The following is a 15,455-nucleotide window of genomic DNA, read 5'->3' on the forward strand; positions in this document are numbered from 1 at the left end:
CTTCATCCTTTGTTACCATTGCTGGTTTTAACGGCATGGCTGTTGAGAGCCATGTGCTAAGGTACTGAGGCCTATCAGACTCGGTGATCTCTATGTTGAGAGCACAGAAATCTGCTTCTCGGAAGATATACTGTTGTACCTGGAAGGCATACACCTCTGTGTGAGGAAAAAGGATGGCGTCCACGCACCTTTCCTTTTCCAGGACCCTGCTGTTTCTACAGTGAGGAGTAGACCAGAAAATGTCTTTAAGCACCATTAAAGGACAAATATCAGCCTTGGCTATTCTTTTTCAGTGACCCCTGGTGTCTCACTCTCTAGTGAGCACTTTTTTCAGGAAGTCCGACATGTAGTTCCTCCGGTGCTTCTACCGTTACCCCCGCGGGATCTGAACCTGGTGTTATCGGCGCTTCAGAAACCACCGTTTGAGGACATCGGAGAAGTTCCCTTGTTGACTTTCTCAGAAAGTGGTCTTTCTAGTGGCCATTACATCGGCCTGGAGGGTTTCGGAACTGGCGACCTTGCCTTGCAAGTTGTCCTATCTGGTTATCCATAAGGATAAGGTGGTGTTGCGTCTGCAACCTTCTTTTCTGCCGAAGATGGTTTCAGCGTTCCACATCAATGAAGATATTGTATTACCATCTCTGTGTCCTAAACCGACACATGCTAAAGAGGTGCCCACTTATTCCCTAGACAAGGTCAGGGCTATAAGGATATATTTGTCTGCCACTGCTCCCCTTCGGGAGTTAGATTCTCTGTTTCGGTAGCTGGTCCGTAAAAGAGGTATGGCATTCTCGTTGACCACCATTTACAGGCGGATCAGACAGGTGTGGTACAGGCCTATGCCTTTGAAGGGGCAGGTGCCCCCCTTTCCTGTCATGGCCCATTCCACGGGGGCAATCGGGGCCTCTAGGGCTCAGTTATCGAGTGTCAGTCGCTCTGATGTGTTAGGCAGCGATTTTGTCATACGTTCACACTTTTACCAAATTCTACAGAGTGGATGTAAGCGCATCGTTTGCTTCAGCCTCAAAGTTTTGCAGGCGGCTGTGTAATGTTGCAATGCTGCACTTCTTACGGTGAGCTAATCTGCCGTCATTGTATAAAAAAAAGTCCTGCTGCATACTGTTGGTTTTGTATTCATTGCATTACATAGTTTCATAGTTAGTAAGGTTGAATAAAGACACCAGTCCATCCAGTTCAACCTGAGTGAGTGTCTACAATTGTTCCTATCACTGTACACTCACATGGGTCCCTACCCTCAAGGAGCCCACAATCTCAGGTCCCCATTCATATACTAGGGCCAATTTTGGACAGAAGCCAATTAACCTACCTGCATGTCTTTGGATTATGGGAGGAAACCGGAGTACCCGGAGGAAACCCACGCAGGCACAGGGAGAACATGCAAACTCCAGGCAGGTAGTGTCGTGGTTGGGATTCGAACCAGCGACCCTTCTTACTGCTAGGTGAGAGTGCTAACCACTACACCACTGTGCCGCCCTTGTTGGATAAGAATCTGCCTATACTTCAACAAAGACTATGTAGCAAAGCTGAACATCTTGTGTATCCCTAACTGTACCATTCTTTAACTTTTTACAGAAGGTCTTGGAAACCACACATATAAATACCCGTCTCCCTCGAAATAACTGCTTGAAATAATCTTTTTGGTGAACCACCTTGTGTCTGTTAATTTTGCCTTGGATTGAGATATGAAAGTTAAACATCCACACGCAACTTGACATTATCTCTGTGTCCCAGTTATACTCCCTCTGCACAGCTATTTCTGATTTTGTTATATCGTAGAGCGTGCTGCATGTGACCAGCAGGAATGCGCAGACAGTGCTGCTTTGGGATGATGTCCAAGGACGCCCTCCTGGCAATTTGGGCCCACGCTGTAGCCGTCTTTTGGCTGTAGCACGAGCGGCAAGCAGTTAATATTCTGTATGTTCATCTAACCTACAATCCAGCACCTGCTTGCTAAAAGGAGGCTTTTAGTTAAATTTATATTAAATATTAAATAATATTAACGACTTGCTTACTGGGCACTTAAACCCCCTTCCTGCCCAGACCAATTTTCAGCTTTCAGCGCTGTCACTCTTTGAATGACAATTGTGCAGTCATGCTACAGTGTACCCAAATTACATTTTTATAATTTTTTTTTCACACAGATGGAGCTTTCTTTTGGTAGTATTTAATTACTGCTGGATTTTTTATTTTTTGCTAAATTAAACAAAAAAAAGACTGAAGATTTTGAAAAAACAAAAAAAAACTTTCATAATTTATTAAATTGTGAAAAGTGGCAAATTTTCACCATTGCTCTGCGCTGATGGGCAGTGATGGGCTGCGATGATGGGTGCTGATAGGCACTGATAAGGCGGCACTCATAAGTGACACTGATGGGCACGGATCACTGATGGGTAGGGGTGCAACGGATCAAAAAAACTCACGGATCGGATCGTTTCTCCGTTTAGAGTCACGGATTGGATCATTTTTCGGATCATCAAATAATAGTTGAATTTGCAAAAACCTGTGAAAATTCCACCACCATATAGTCCCCACGGTAATATCCTCGTAATCTCCCCCACTGTAATATCCACAATCTCCCCCACTGTAATATTGGCTGAGTATTGCCGGGTACGGCAGAGCATGGCTGGGTATCGCAGAGTATTGGCTGGGTATTGCAGAATTATGGCTGTCACAGAGCAGGGCTGTGGGCAACACAGATGCAGCCCACAGTGCTGCTGACACCGATCTCTACCCTGCACTGTACAGATCAGTACAGAGAGGGGAGGGAGGAACCGGCGTCATTACATGACGCCGGTTTGTTTACGAGTTATTGCTCCGTTATTTGACGGAGCGATCACGGTGTAAACGGCCTGGGTGTAGAAAGATGGCCACCGCTTTGGAGCTAGGCCGAAGCCGTGGCCTTTCCTAAGGCCAAGACCGTGGATCGCGGCATGTGCTGATCCGAGTGGGGTGACCCGTTCGGATTACGGATTGGTGACCATTCCGTTGCACCCCTACTGATGGGTGGCACTGATGGGCACTGGTAATTGACACTGATAGGCAGCACTGATCTGTGGCACTGATTATGAGACACTGATGGGCATTGATTGGCAGCACTGGTGGTCATTGATAGGTGGCACAGTGGGCACTAGCAGCTGACACTGGTGGGTACAGTCCCGCTGACAGAAGCCGGTGATGGGCTTTTTTTCCCCTCAAAAAGGAAAACAAAAATACAGATTACCGAGCTTCTGTTTACATCACGTGATAGGGGGCTGGGATCGACCCCCTTACTCTGATCTGTGATCAGCCGAGTCTCATAGACTCGGTGATCATAGCGCGTGTCGCACTAGACCCGCAGGGATGCGCAAACATCGCTTGCTCGGGATGCCATCCTGGCAATTAGGGCCCGCGCTGTAGCTGTCTTTTGGCTGTAGTGCGGAGCGGCAGTTAATTTTCTGTATATTACGGTATTCATCTACTGTATTTATTTATCTATGTGAGAGTTTTCCAATGTTTCAACTCTTGTTTTAAAAAAAAAAAAAAAAAAAAAAAGCAGATTTACAGATATGGCTCAAGCTGACATTTACACATAAGGTAACTGGCCACAGCAGTGACCTATCTCCTCTCTTTCCCTCCATATGCTCCATCCAAGGTTTCAGCTGGGCACACCAACAAAAACTTCTGCTGTACACTCTTTAGCTTACCCATATTGACCTTTTGTCGTGCATACATTTTTTTTGTACAACAGAGTTTGTATATGTATAGTACAGATGTGATAAAACCATCAGATTAAAAACTTCTACACTATAAATGTATAAATTCACTCAAAGCCATTATGGTTTCACTTTGGAGATGACAGGTTAACATTTTGCACTTGCTCTTGTAAGGATAAAGAAATACATCCTGGGGATAAATCTATTGTTTGTGTACTATACAGCAGTTCATGGAATTGACCCTTTGAGTTACTAAAAAGAACACAAGCTAAGATTGGTTTAAATTGAATGACATGCAAGACATATTGTAATAGTTATTTTTTGTCTTTCAGCTTGTAAGTGAAAAAGTTGGAGGAGCGGAAGGGACCAAGCTAGATGATGATTTTAAAGACATGGAAAAGGTACTATGTAACTATATATGTATATCTAACTAATATGCTGATCTTGTAATGTCTAAAGATGGAACTAGCATCTGGTAAGCTAACCCAAAGCCAGCAATAGATGGAGGGATTTCTTTCCTGTAACCACAGGCTGTGTCGACAGGGGAATCCCTTCCACTGAGCCATTGTATTCTCCAGGCGCTCACGATAATTGCATGTACAATTCGACAGGCTGATTGTACCCAAGGTGATTGATCAACTTGGGTACTTTTAGGCTGCCCATACATGGTCCAAATCTTGGCTGGTTCCTGCTGAGCCAATCAAGATTCGAACGGTCTATGGCCGGCCTTAAAGTGATTGTAAATTGTAAAGTCTCCTTCTCTTTTTTTTTTTTTTATTAAACATAACAAACATGTTATACTTAAGTGCCCTGTGCAGTGGATTTGCACAGAGCAGCCTGGATCCTCCTCTTCTCGGGTCCCTCTTCGGCTTTTTTGGCCCCTCCCTCCTGTTGGGTGCCCCCATAGCAAGCAGCATGCTATGGGGGCACCTGAGCGAGCTCAGTCACAGCTCCCTGTGCCCATTCAGATATGGCACTGTGGCCTGCCCCGCCCCCTTTTAATTGTCATTGGTTGACTGACTTTGACAGCAGCGGGAGCCAATGGCGAATGTTTCGATGACATCAGATGTCGGCACATGCTGAATACAGGTGCAGGTTTAGGGGATATCCACGGCAGATACAGGTAAGCCTTATTATAGGTTTATCTGTAATGCAAAGTGGTTTACAACCACTTTAAAGTATGGGTATAATCTTAGCTCTTGAAGGACTGGGCACAGATCAAACGTAACACACCCCCTTCTTGTGACTATTAACCTTGCACAAGCAAAGAAGCTCTATTTAGATTTATGCCCGGAGGTGGTAGGACGTCTCTTTCCAGCTCTGCTGGAAATAAGCCAGCCTAGAACTGAAGCTTTTTTCATCGATTATCTGCTGGCGTTTTCATACTGGATCACTAAATTATGGATATTGGCCCTTGCAGTGTCCACATCTGAATTCACCTTCTGGGTTCACAGCTGCCACTGAAGATTTGCCTAAGCTGTGTGTAAGTTTGTTTACTGAGCAGTGCTCTTCTAGTGAGGCCCTGATCTGGATGAGTGAGGCCTCTCCACCGTGTGATACAGTAGTTCTGGGTTATTATAGGTGGAGCTTAGAACTTGCCTTCCTCCTCTTTTTGGATTTCCACACGTCCTGGCACCACAATTACTGCTCCAGTGGACATGCACTATATTGCCAAAAGTTTTGGGATTCCTGCCTTTACGCACACATGAACTTTAAGCCCATCCTAGTCCGTAGGGTTCAATATTGAATTGGCCCACCCTTTTGCAGCTATAACAGCTAAAACTCTTCTGGGAAGGCTGTCTACAAGGTTTAGGAGTGTTTCTATGGGAATGTTTGACCATTCTTTCAGAAGCACATTTTTGAGGTCAGGCACTGATGTTGGACAGGAAGTCCTGGCTCGCGTCTCTGCTCTAAATCATCCCAAAGGTATTTTATTGGGTTGAGGTCAGGACTCTGTGCTGGCCAGTCAAATTCCTCCACCCCAAACTCACTCATTCACACTATATATTGCCAAAAGTATTGGACCACCCTTTGGAGGAGGAGTGAAAGGAACTCATTAAGGCATCAACATACCTAGACATTTTGGACAATTTCATTCTCCCAACTTTGTAATAACAGTTTGAGGATGGCCCCTCTTTGTTCCAACATGACTGCACACCAGTGCACAATGGAGGTCCTTAAAGACATGGATGAGCGAGTTTGGTGTGGAGGAACATGACTGGGCTGCACAGGGAGTCCTGACTTCAACCCGATAGAACACCTTTGTGGTGAATTACAGCAGAGACTTCTAGCCAGGCCTTCTCGTCCAACATCAGTGCTTGAACTCACAAATGCTCTTTTGGAAGAACGGTCAAACATTCCCATAGCACCCACTCCTAAACCTTGTGGACAGCCTTCCCAGAAGAGTTGAAGCTGTTACAGCTGCAAAGACTGGGATGCCATTAAAGTTCATGTTCATGTGCATGTAGGTGTCCCAATACTTTTGGCAATATAGCGTAGCAGCCCTCCATAAGTACACACAGCCTGGTGACCTAGGACCCTTCCAAACATAATTGTCTGGCCCCTATACCAACTGGTTACTACCTCCTTTCTTGCATTAGTCCCAGGTGTTAAGTCGTGATTTCATTGCAGTATTGCAATCCTTTAAGGGACATTGCGTACTTCCCTGGTCACTTGTTGACCAACACAACTAACACAAGAGTCTAAAAGCCTAGTGCCTTTCTAAGGTCAAGACTATTCACCTGTACTTGTATATTGCCCTCTGTTTATTACTGGATTAAGTGTGCTTTTAGGACACACCGGAAAGAAGAGCATCACCGTTCTAAGTGTTGCATCAAATCGTTATTTGGAAAAAAAAAATGGCAATTCATAATGTAATGGAGATAAAAGCGCTCATCTAATCATGGAATACCGCTACAACAAGCTGGTTCAATCCCGCTGTTGTGCTCCTGGCAGTGCTGGTGGCTCCCAGCATTTTCTGGTAGGTCCGGGTCCTCTAGGGAGGCAGAATGAATGTCAGAACAGGAAGAAGAAGCAGTGGATGTGGCACATGTTCTGAGCATGCATGCTCCTTCAGCAGGCCATGAGGGGGCCATCTTGTAAGTGGTGATTATGGGCAGGAGCCGGTCGGTGGAGTACAATCCGCAGCATTCCAAATCCAATACCTAAAATGAGGCATAATTGGCTGATACATGATGTAACTGGCTTTTGGAAAGCATGGTAGCCTCCCTCCATACATAAAGACTAAGAGAAGCGTATATTACTAATAAAAAATAAGCATATCGCAAGAATAAAAAACATCAATACGATAAATTGGTAGTGTGTAACTCGAGAATACACACAACTTTGCCCTCACACCTGTGTATCTCTGTTAGAAAAGTTTTAAATGTTTATTGTGTGACTATTAGAAAAACAATAGTCCTGAGACTGATTTGTTAAAAAACTTACTTCTGAGCACATTATTGTATTAACTCGTATTGTTTTGTCTTAATTAACTCCATAGTAAGTTGTAGAATCATTAGATTTAACTAAATATGATAGCCTAAGAATGTACGGAACATGAATAGCTAATAAAGTGCCATCCTGTGCCATGACAACGTTATTTATGTTCCCTCAGCCAATAGAAGCATAGAGATGTTATTCTTATGGGGTATGTGAAGGCGGGACACAGTCTTTTGGCAGACATTTTTCTTCAGCTTTCGTCCTGTAAGCATGTCTCTCTGTTGTGGGCCACATCAGAAATAAATTTTCCTGCTTCTCAGAACACCTGGAGTTTTTACTGATCACAAGGGAAATTCCTAACAATCTCCACTGCGCTAAATAAGTGAAAAAAAAATAAAAAACTCTCTAGCAGCCACTATAAATAAACAGAATATGCAAACAGTATTCCTTATGTGAAAATAAGTAGGAAAAAAGCAGCTCTCACATTGAATCTATATAGTAACATTTACAAAACACATACATACATATGTGTTTTGTAAATTTCACTAGATAAATTAGTAGTACTGCATACATCTTATACCAGGAGTACTTACAACTTGATGTACGGTATTAAAATGACCCACACTTGATAGAACCCTAATGTGTGACTGTGACTTACATATGTAGGTTGCATGTACTGCTATTTGACTGCTAGTCATACAAGCCACAGGGCTCCAAGGAATTGACCCATTTAATTTCCTTTTCAGTTTTTTTTTTTTTTCTTATTCAAAGAGTGTGTTCTGTTCAGCGTCATTCAAACCTTCCACAGCTCTACACAAATAGGCTATGGACAGTCTTATTGAAGACAAAAATCTGTAGAAAATCTCAGTGTGTATGGGGCTTAAGTTTAAGAAGCCTGAAAACATTTAAAACAACTCCACAATTGGTGTTTTTATGGGCAAAAGAAAAGTTTAGTGCATCTCAATACATCCATATTTCCCCATGTTTTGATTCTTAAAAAATATGTACAGAAAAATACATGTTCTTGACAGAAATCGATTAAGCCTGTGACTTCCTGTGCACTCTGTTCTGTATTTAATCCGAAGCAGCGTTATCTGCTCTGCAAAGTTTACGTTTGGGAATCGGCTTTCTCGAAGAAATCGTAATGCCGCGTACACATGGACTTTCCGGCAGAAAAGGTCAGACGGAATCATTCCGTAAGTTATTCCAATCGTGTGTTGGTTTCACCTGACTTTTTAAAAAAAAAAATTCAGACGGACCTAGCAATAGAACATGGTTTAAATCTTTCAGACGGAATCAATTTCTATTGGGAAAACTGTTCGTCTGTATGCTGGTCTGAGGGACCAAATACAACGCAAGGGCAGCTACTGGTTATCACACTTCCTTTTCTAATCCCGTCGTACATCATTGTGTTCGAAACGAACAGACTTTGGTGTGATCGTGTGTGGGCAAGTCCTTTCGGTCAGAACTCCGTCGGAGTTTATTCTGATGGAAAGTCCTGTTGTGTGTACGCGGGATTAGAGGAAATACTGGGGTACCTTCACAGACTCGTTTTTTCAAAAGCAAGGGTGAGGTTCTTATTTTTGCCTTTGCCTGGGTGTTCCAGACAGTCGCTGATTTGAACTGGGCTTCTGCACCAGCAATTCCTCAACATCTAGTAAAATACCTTTCTCTTATATTCACCGACGGACACAGATCCTCTCTGTAACAAAATGGGTTGTTAGCCCTATCACTGGAGATTACTTGGCAAAGTTGTAATACAACACTTCCAGGGGGCGGTCCCTAGGCTACAATCCCCACAGTCTGCCCTAGCAGCCTCAGTTTTATTTTGCCTAGTGAAGGAGATACACCTAGGAACCCTGCGGGCCCATAGGTCCGTGTTTTTTTGATGCAGAAGCTTGGCTTTTTGAGCAAGATGAATGATCCTGTGATCTTCTATCAACAGCCGGCTGGGTGACAGGCTGGTTCACTTATCCTTGTAGTCTCCCCAGTTCGGCCTTCGAGCGTTTGCAGGTCGCAGCTACAGCTCGGCAGGCTATGACATACCTCAGCTCCCCAGGAGGTCGGTGAGCTTTTATGCTCTGGGGCATACATATGACCAGGCTACTGCTGTCTGCATCACAGTATGCCGGGCCAGTAGACTTCCCTGTACTGATCAGGAGTTGGCTACAATGGAATGGGCAGGGTTGAGCAGCTGGGTGTTCCCTGGGAGGTTGATTCGTGGGCCCCCTCACCCCCTCTATTCTCTCCCCTGTCCCTAACTCCCCTCCTTTCCCCTCCTCACGAGGGGGGGAGGGGGGGGGGCTGTACATGTACTGAGCGGTGTGTGTGTGTGTGTGTGTGTGTGTGCCCTGGGCTCTCACCTGGGTTGTGGCTGTGCTGGGGTGCCTAGGTCCTGTGTGCTTTAATCCCGGAGGGTGCCTGTGAGGTTTGCCCGTGTTGGTGCAGCGCTGTGTCTGCCACATGTTTTCTTTCTGCCTCTCATGGCGCTGGCTGGTGGCCATTTTCAGTGTGGGCAAGGGACAGCATGCTTCTGGGCTTCAGGCCTTCTAGCAGCAGCTCCTGTGCCCTTAGCTTCTTGTTTTGTCATCACAGAGCGCCGGGAGGCTTTCTGTGTAATCTGGATACGTGTTTCAGATCGCTCAGCGATCATTCACCGATCGTGCTGACGGACAGCCACCAACACAGCTTTGGTCCCTCTGCATCTGGGAGCGCTAGGGATCTACAGGCACTGCTGTAAAACAGCGCAGAACTCCTCAGGGCGGTGAGTCCGGTGGGTTAGAACCCCTCAGTCAGCAGCAGCAAGGAGGGTGGGACTGTCACTGTCCTAAGTCCCCTTCGGGTGGCAGACAGGGTAGGGTCAGCATGGCTTCAGAAACTGGTGTTTCTTCCCCCGAAATCCAGGCAATTGCAACTGGGTCACCTGCGGACTGCGCGGCCCCTATGGACACCCTGACGGCGGTCATCAATTCTTTTGTTGCCAAGATAGAGGCGGTGCGTGGGAAAAAAGGTGCTAACAAGCGGGCCCTGCCACCCCTGTCCTCTGAGGAGAGCTCTGACACAGACTCGGGTTGGTGACCCCTGCTCTGTCTTGTCAGATGTAGCTGACCAGGACCGTTCAGACAGTGAGAATGAGTCCCCGTCCGGGTCCAGGCACGACAAAGCGCTTGTAGGAACACTTATCACAGCTGTGCGTGATACCCTGAAGATTCAGGAGCCAGTGGATCCATCTGCTGATGTACCGGTCCCTTTTGGGTCCCGCAAGCCAGCACGTTCACCTAAGGTATTCCCTTATCTGACTTATTTTTGACAAGTTCATTTACAAGGAATGGGGTCACCCACAACGGACCTTTTCGGTCCCCAAATACATGGCAGTGCGTTACCCCTTTGAGGAAAGCCTTCTCAAGAAACAGTCGGCTCCTCCGGTCATGGACCCCCCAGCATCCAGGTTAAATAAAGTAACCACAATCCCGGTTGAGGGGACTCCTGCATTCAAGGATCCCACGGACAGGAAGGCCGAGGCGGTGGCTTGTTCCTTGTTTAGGGTTGTGGGGTCAGCCGTGCGACCTGAACTGGCATCTGCACTGGTGTCGTAGGCAAGGCCCCTCTTTCCGCTCACAAGCGGCTTTTTCCTCCACCCGGAGCTTCGACGAAACATCCCCAGCCCGATGGGACGCCCACGGACGGTCAAAAACGTCCCTGGAACCACAAGCCTAACAAAAACAAAGGGATAGGATGCGCTATGGAATTTGTTATACAGAGAGTATGTAGTGTAATGTAGGTAAGAGCAGCCTCTATTATGTTTCCATCCAGATGGATGGAACAGTGAAATAGGTGAGGGAAAGAGAATAGATATGGCGCTATACCTTGTTAAACTCACTAAAAAAATATATATATCATAAAATAAAACTGTACAAATTTTCCAGCTTGCTGGCTAATATTTTTAAAAGACAGGGATAGACTTAGATGGACTAAATAATAAAATCAATAAATGAGAAAGTACTGGGGGTCAGTCCTTATTAAATAGTGAATGCAAAGTGAATATAAATTTTCCAGCGTGCTGGTTAGTAAAATGAAATAAAACTGTACAATCCACAAAAAATTAGATAAAATGAATAAATAAATAATTAGTAAAAATACCATGAATCAATCAATATTCAATAGTGAAAACTACTCAAAGTGCTTGTGACTGTGATTATGGCACAACCAAATGAATGGCCATAATGGGGAACAACAAACCAAATTGTTCAAAATTATACAGACGTGAATACTAGTGGAATAGTGGGTGTAAACACACTGTGTCAAATCTCAGAACATGCCAAAATTTGCACAATATAAAAATAGAAAAAATAGAAAAATAAATAAAGATAAGAATAAAAATTAAGTCCAGAAAGTGAAAAAATCTTGCGGTGACAAGTCAAATGTGAAAGTCCAATTGAATAAAGTTTAAAAATTAATATTTAAACATGAAACGAATATTTGATGGTGAAAAAAGGTCTTCTATATATGAGATAAGTGGAGGGAGTGACTTCGATATTCGTTCGCAGTGAACGTTTATGAATTTTGCTCTCACCAGAGATATGACACCGTCCGGGGTGGATCAGCCTCCACAGTATAAGCCACTGTGTCGCTTCTTGGGCTGTCTCTGCTGTGATGCTGGGGAGATCCTTTGTTCTTCCGTGGGGATGTTGTACCTCGTTTACATGTGATAGAAAAGAGGACTGTCCATGGTGTAGTATGTTTGAAACTCAGTTTATTTGAAACAACCTTAAAAATACTCACATTTGGTACGAAAAACACGTATTGTATTAAAAGCGTTCGGAACATCCACTCGGCTGACACGTCGTTTGTGCTGAAGGTGTACGTATCTGGCCACGCCCTACGCGTTTCGTCATTCAGACGTCATCTGGAGCGCTCCAGATGACGTCTGAATGACGAAACGCGTAAGGCGTGGCCAGATACGTACACCTTCAGCACAAACGGCGTGTCAGCCGAGTGGATGTTCCGAACGCTTTTAATACAATACGTGTTTTTTCCTACCAAATGTGAGTATTTTTAAGGTTGTTTCAAATAAACTGAGTTTCAAACATACTACACCATGGACAGTCCTCTTTTCTATCACATGTAAACGAGGTACAACATCCCCACGGAAGAACAAAGGATCTCCCCAGCATCACAGCAGAGACAGCCCAAGAAGCGACACAGTGGCTTATACTGTGGAGGCTGATCCACCCCGGACGGTGTCATATCTCTGGTGAGAGCAAAATTCATAAACGTTCACTGCAAACGTTCACTGCGAACGAATATCGAAGTCACTCCCTCCACTTATCTCTTATATATAGAAGACCTTTTTCACCATCAAATATTCGTTTCATGTTTAAATATTAATTTTTAAACTTTATTCAATTGGACTTTCACATTTGACTTGTCACCGCAAGATTTTTTCACTTTCTGGACTTAATTTTTATTCTTATCTTTATTTATTTTTCTATTTTTTCTATTTTTATATTGTGCAAATTTTGGCATGTTCTGAGATTTGACACAGTGTGTTTACACCCACTATTCCACTAGTATTCACGTCTGTATAATTTTGAACAATTTGGTTTGTTGTTCCCCATTATGGCCATTCATTTGGTTGTGCCATAATCACAGTCACAAGCACTTTGAGTAGTTTTCACTATTGAATATTGATTGATTCATGGTATTTTTACTAATTATTTATTTATTCATTTTATCTAATTTTTTGTGGATTGTACAGTTTTATTTCATTTTACTAACCAGCACGCTGGAAAATTTATATTCACTTTGCATTCACTATTTAATAAGGATTGACCCCCAGCACTTTATCATTTATTGATTTTATTATTTAGTCCATCTAAGTCTATCCCTGTCTTTTAAAAATATTAGCCAGCAAGCTGGAAAATTTGTACAGTTTTATTTTATGATATATATATTTTTTTAGTGAGTTTAACAAGGTATAGCGCCATATCTATTCTCTTTCCCTCACAAGCCTAACAAGCCTGCGAATAAAAGTGCTACTGCATGAAGGTTTGCCCCCACCCATGTCTCGTGTGGGGGGGGGGGTGGGGTCGCCCTCGAGAGTTTGCAGCCCGGTGGTCCTCCCGGTTATCCGACCAATGGGTCTGCCATCTGATTTCCACAGGCTACAAGATAGAGTTTCTCTCTTGGCCACCAAACAGATTCTTCCCATCCAGCATACACGTATCCCCGGTTTGCTGGGAGGCCCTGTTGGGGGAGGTAAGGGATTTACTGAATCCCGGGGTGATTGTACCAGTCCCGGAATCGGAACGCTTCCAGGGATTCTACTCAAATCTGTTTGTGGTTCCCAAGAAGGAAGGGGTACGTCTGATCTTGGACTTGAAAGCCCCCAATCACTTTGTAAAAGTGCAGAGGTTCAGAATGGAATCAGTTCACTCAGTAGTCGCTGCGCTCCATCAAGGGGACTCCCTGGAGTCCTTAGAAATCCAGGATGCGTACCTGCACATACCCATATGCCTTCGGCATCAAAAATATCTGTGTTTTGCAGTCGGTGAAGCCCATTACCAATTTGTGGCTCTTCCCTTTGGTCTGGCATCAGCCCCCCGAGTCTTTTACCAAAGTTCTGGTTCCAGTATTGGTGTTGCTGAGACAACGTGGGATCGCGATCGTGGGCTACCTAGACGATCTCCTCCTGAGAGCTTCTTCCGCCTCAGAATTAGAGGGGGATGTGGCTTTTGAACCTAAAGAAGTCGGTGATTAAACCAACCCAGCGTCTGGAGTACCTAGGTTTGCTGTTGGACTCCAGGGAAGCAAGAGTTTTTCTCCCTTCAGACAAATTGCAGACTCTCAGATCCGCGGTCAAACTACTGATGAACAGCAAGTGGTCGTCGCTCCGGTTTTGCATGGGAGTACTGGGACTCATGGTAGCCTCCTTCGAGGCAGTACCCTACGCCCAGTTCCACACCAGAGTGCTGCAGAGGAAGATTTTGTTAAAATGGGACAAATCTCAGTTGAGATCCAGGTGAGACAGCCAGTCAGGGACTCTCTGATCTGGTGGTTGAGGTCCCCGTGATTCAGTCCGGAAAATCATTTCTTCCTCTGAAATGGACGGTGATCACTACGGATGCCAGTCTATCCGGCTGGGGCGGAGTAATGGGGGTTCAGTCAGCTCGGGGCCTCTGGTCGACGAAAGAATCCGAGTTGCCGATCAGTCTGCTCGAATTGAGAGCGATCAGGCTGTGTCTCCACACATGGTTAGTGAGTCTTCAAGGGCGTCCAATCAGGATACAGTTGGACAACACCACGGCTGTGGCGTAAGAAAATCACCAAGGGGGAACAAGAAGCTCAGCCGCTGCTCTGGAGGTCGCTCACATACTTCAGTGGGCAGAGACACGTACCGGCCATTTACATCCCAGGGGTGGAGAACTGGCAGGCGGACTATCTGAGTCGCCAGATGCTGGACCCAAGAGAATGGGCATTGCATCTGGAGACATTCAAGCTGCTGTGCCTGAGGTGGGGAACACAAGATGTGGATCTACTGGCCTCCCGTCTCAATCGGAAGGTGCCAAGATTCGTGTCCAGGACAAGAGATCCGTGGGCAGACGCGCTGGTGGCTCCGTGGGATCAGTACCAGCTGATTTACGCCTTTCCTCCACTGAAACTGTTACCACGTCTGCTTCGCAGAGTGGAAGCTGAGGGGATCCCAGTAATACTTGTTTCCCCAGATTGGCCTCAGTGTCCTTGGTACGCAGACCTGGTGCGTCTGGTGGCAGATGCTGCCTGGCGACTGCCATTGCGAGAGGACCTCCTATCTCAAAGTCCAATTTTCCATCCTGCTTTACCATCGCTGGCTTTAACGGCATGGCTATTGAGAGCCAGGTGTTGAGGAACCGGGGTCTGTCGGACTCGGTGATTCCAACTATGTTGAGGGTATGGAAATCTTCTTCTCTGAAGATATACCATCATACCTGGAAGGCCTACATCTTCATGTGTGAGGAGAAAGGATGGAATCCGCGACCCCTTTCCATATCCATGATCCTGCTGTTTCTCCAGCAGGGACTGGACCAGAGATTGGCCTTAAGCACCATCAAAGGGTAAATCTCAGCCTTAGCTGTCTTTTTCCCACGACCCCTCGCATCATACTCCTTAGTTCAGGGGGTACGACACGTCCCTCTGGTGCGTCCACGGGATTTGAACCTGGCGTTAGCGCTTCAAAAACCGCCATTTGAGAATATCAGGGAGATTCCCCTTTTGACTCTTTCCCAGAAAGTGTTCTTTCTAGTGGCCATCACCTCGGCCAGG

General features: G+C 45.3%; 1 protein-coding gene across 3 annotated transcripts in view; it reads left to right on the top strand.

Annotated features, from left to right (window-relative positions):
- SH3GL1 (SH3 domain containing GRB2 like 1, endophilin A2) overlaps positions 1-15,455 on the top strand; it is a 565,510-nt gene that overhangs the window by 105,779 nt on the left and 444,276 nt on the right. For all 3 annotated transcript variants that reach the window (XM_077475737.1, XM_077475738.1, XM_077475739.1), the window contains exon 2: positions 4,046-4,114. In XM_077475737.1, coding sequence (XP_077331863.1) covers positions 4,046-4,114 — 69 coding nt within the window. The remainder of the gene's footprint in view (positions 1-4,045; positions 4,115-15,455) is intronic.

This window comes from Lithobates pipiens, unplaced genomic scaffold (assembly GCF_037356315.1).
Source record: "Lithobates pipiens isolate NorthernLeopardFrog02 unplaced genomic scaffold, aLitPip1_a1.2 Scaffold_13, whole genome shotgun sequence".
NCBI classification, from domain to species: Eukaryota; Metazoa; Chordata; class Amphibia; order Anura; family Ranidae; genus Lithobates; species Lithobates pipiens.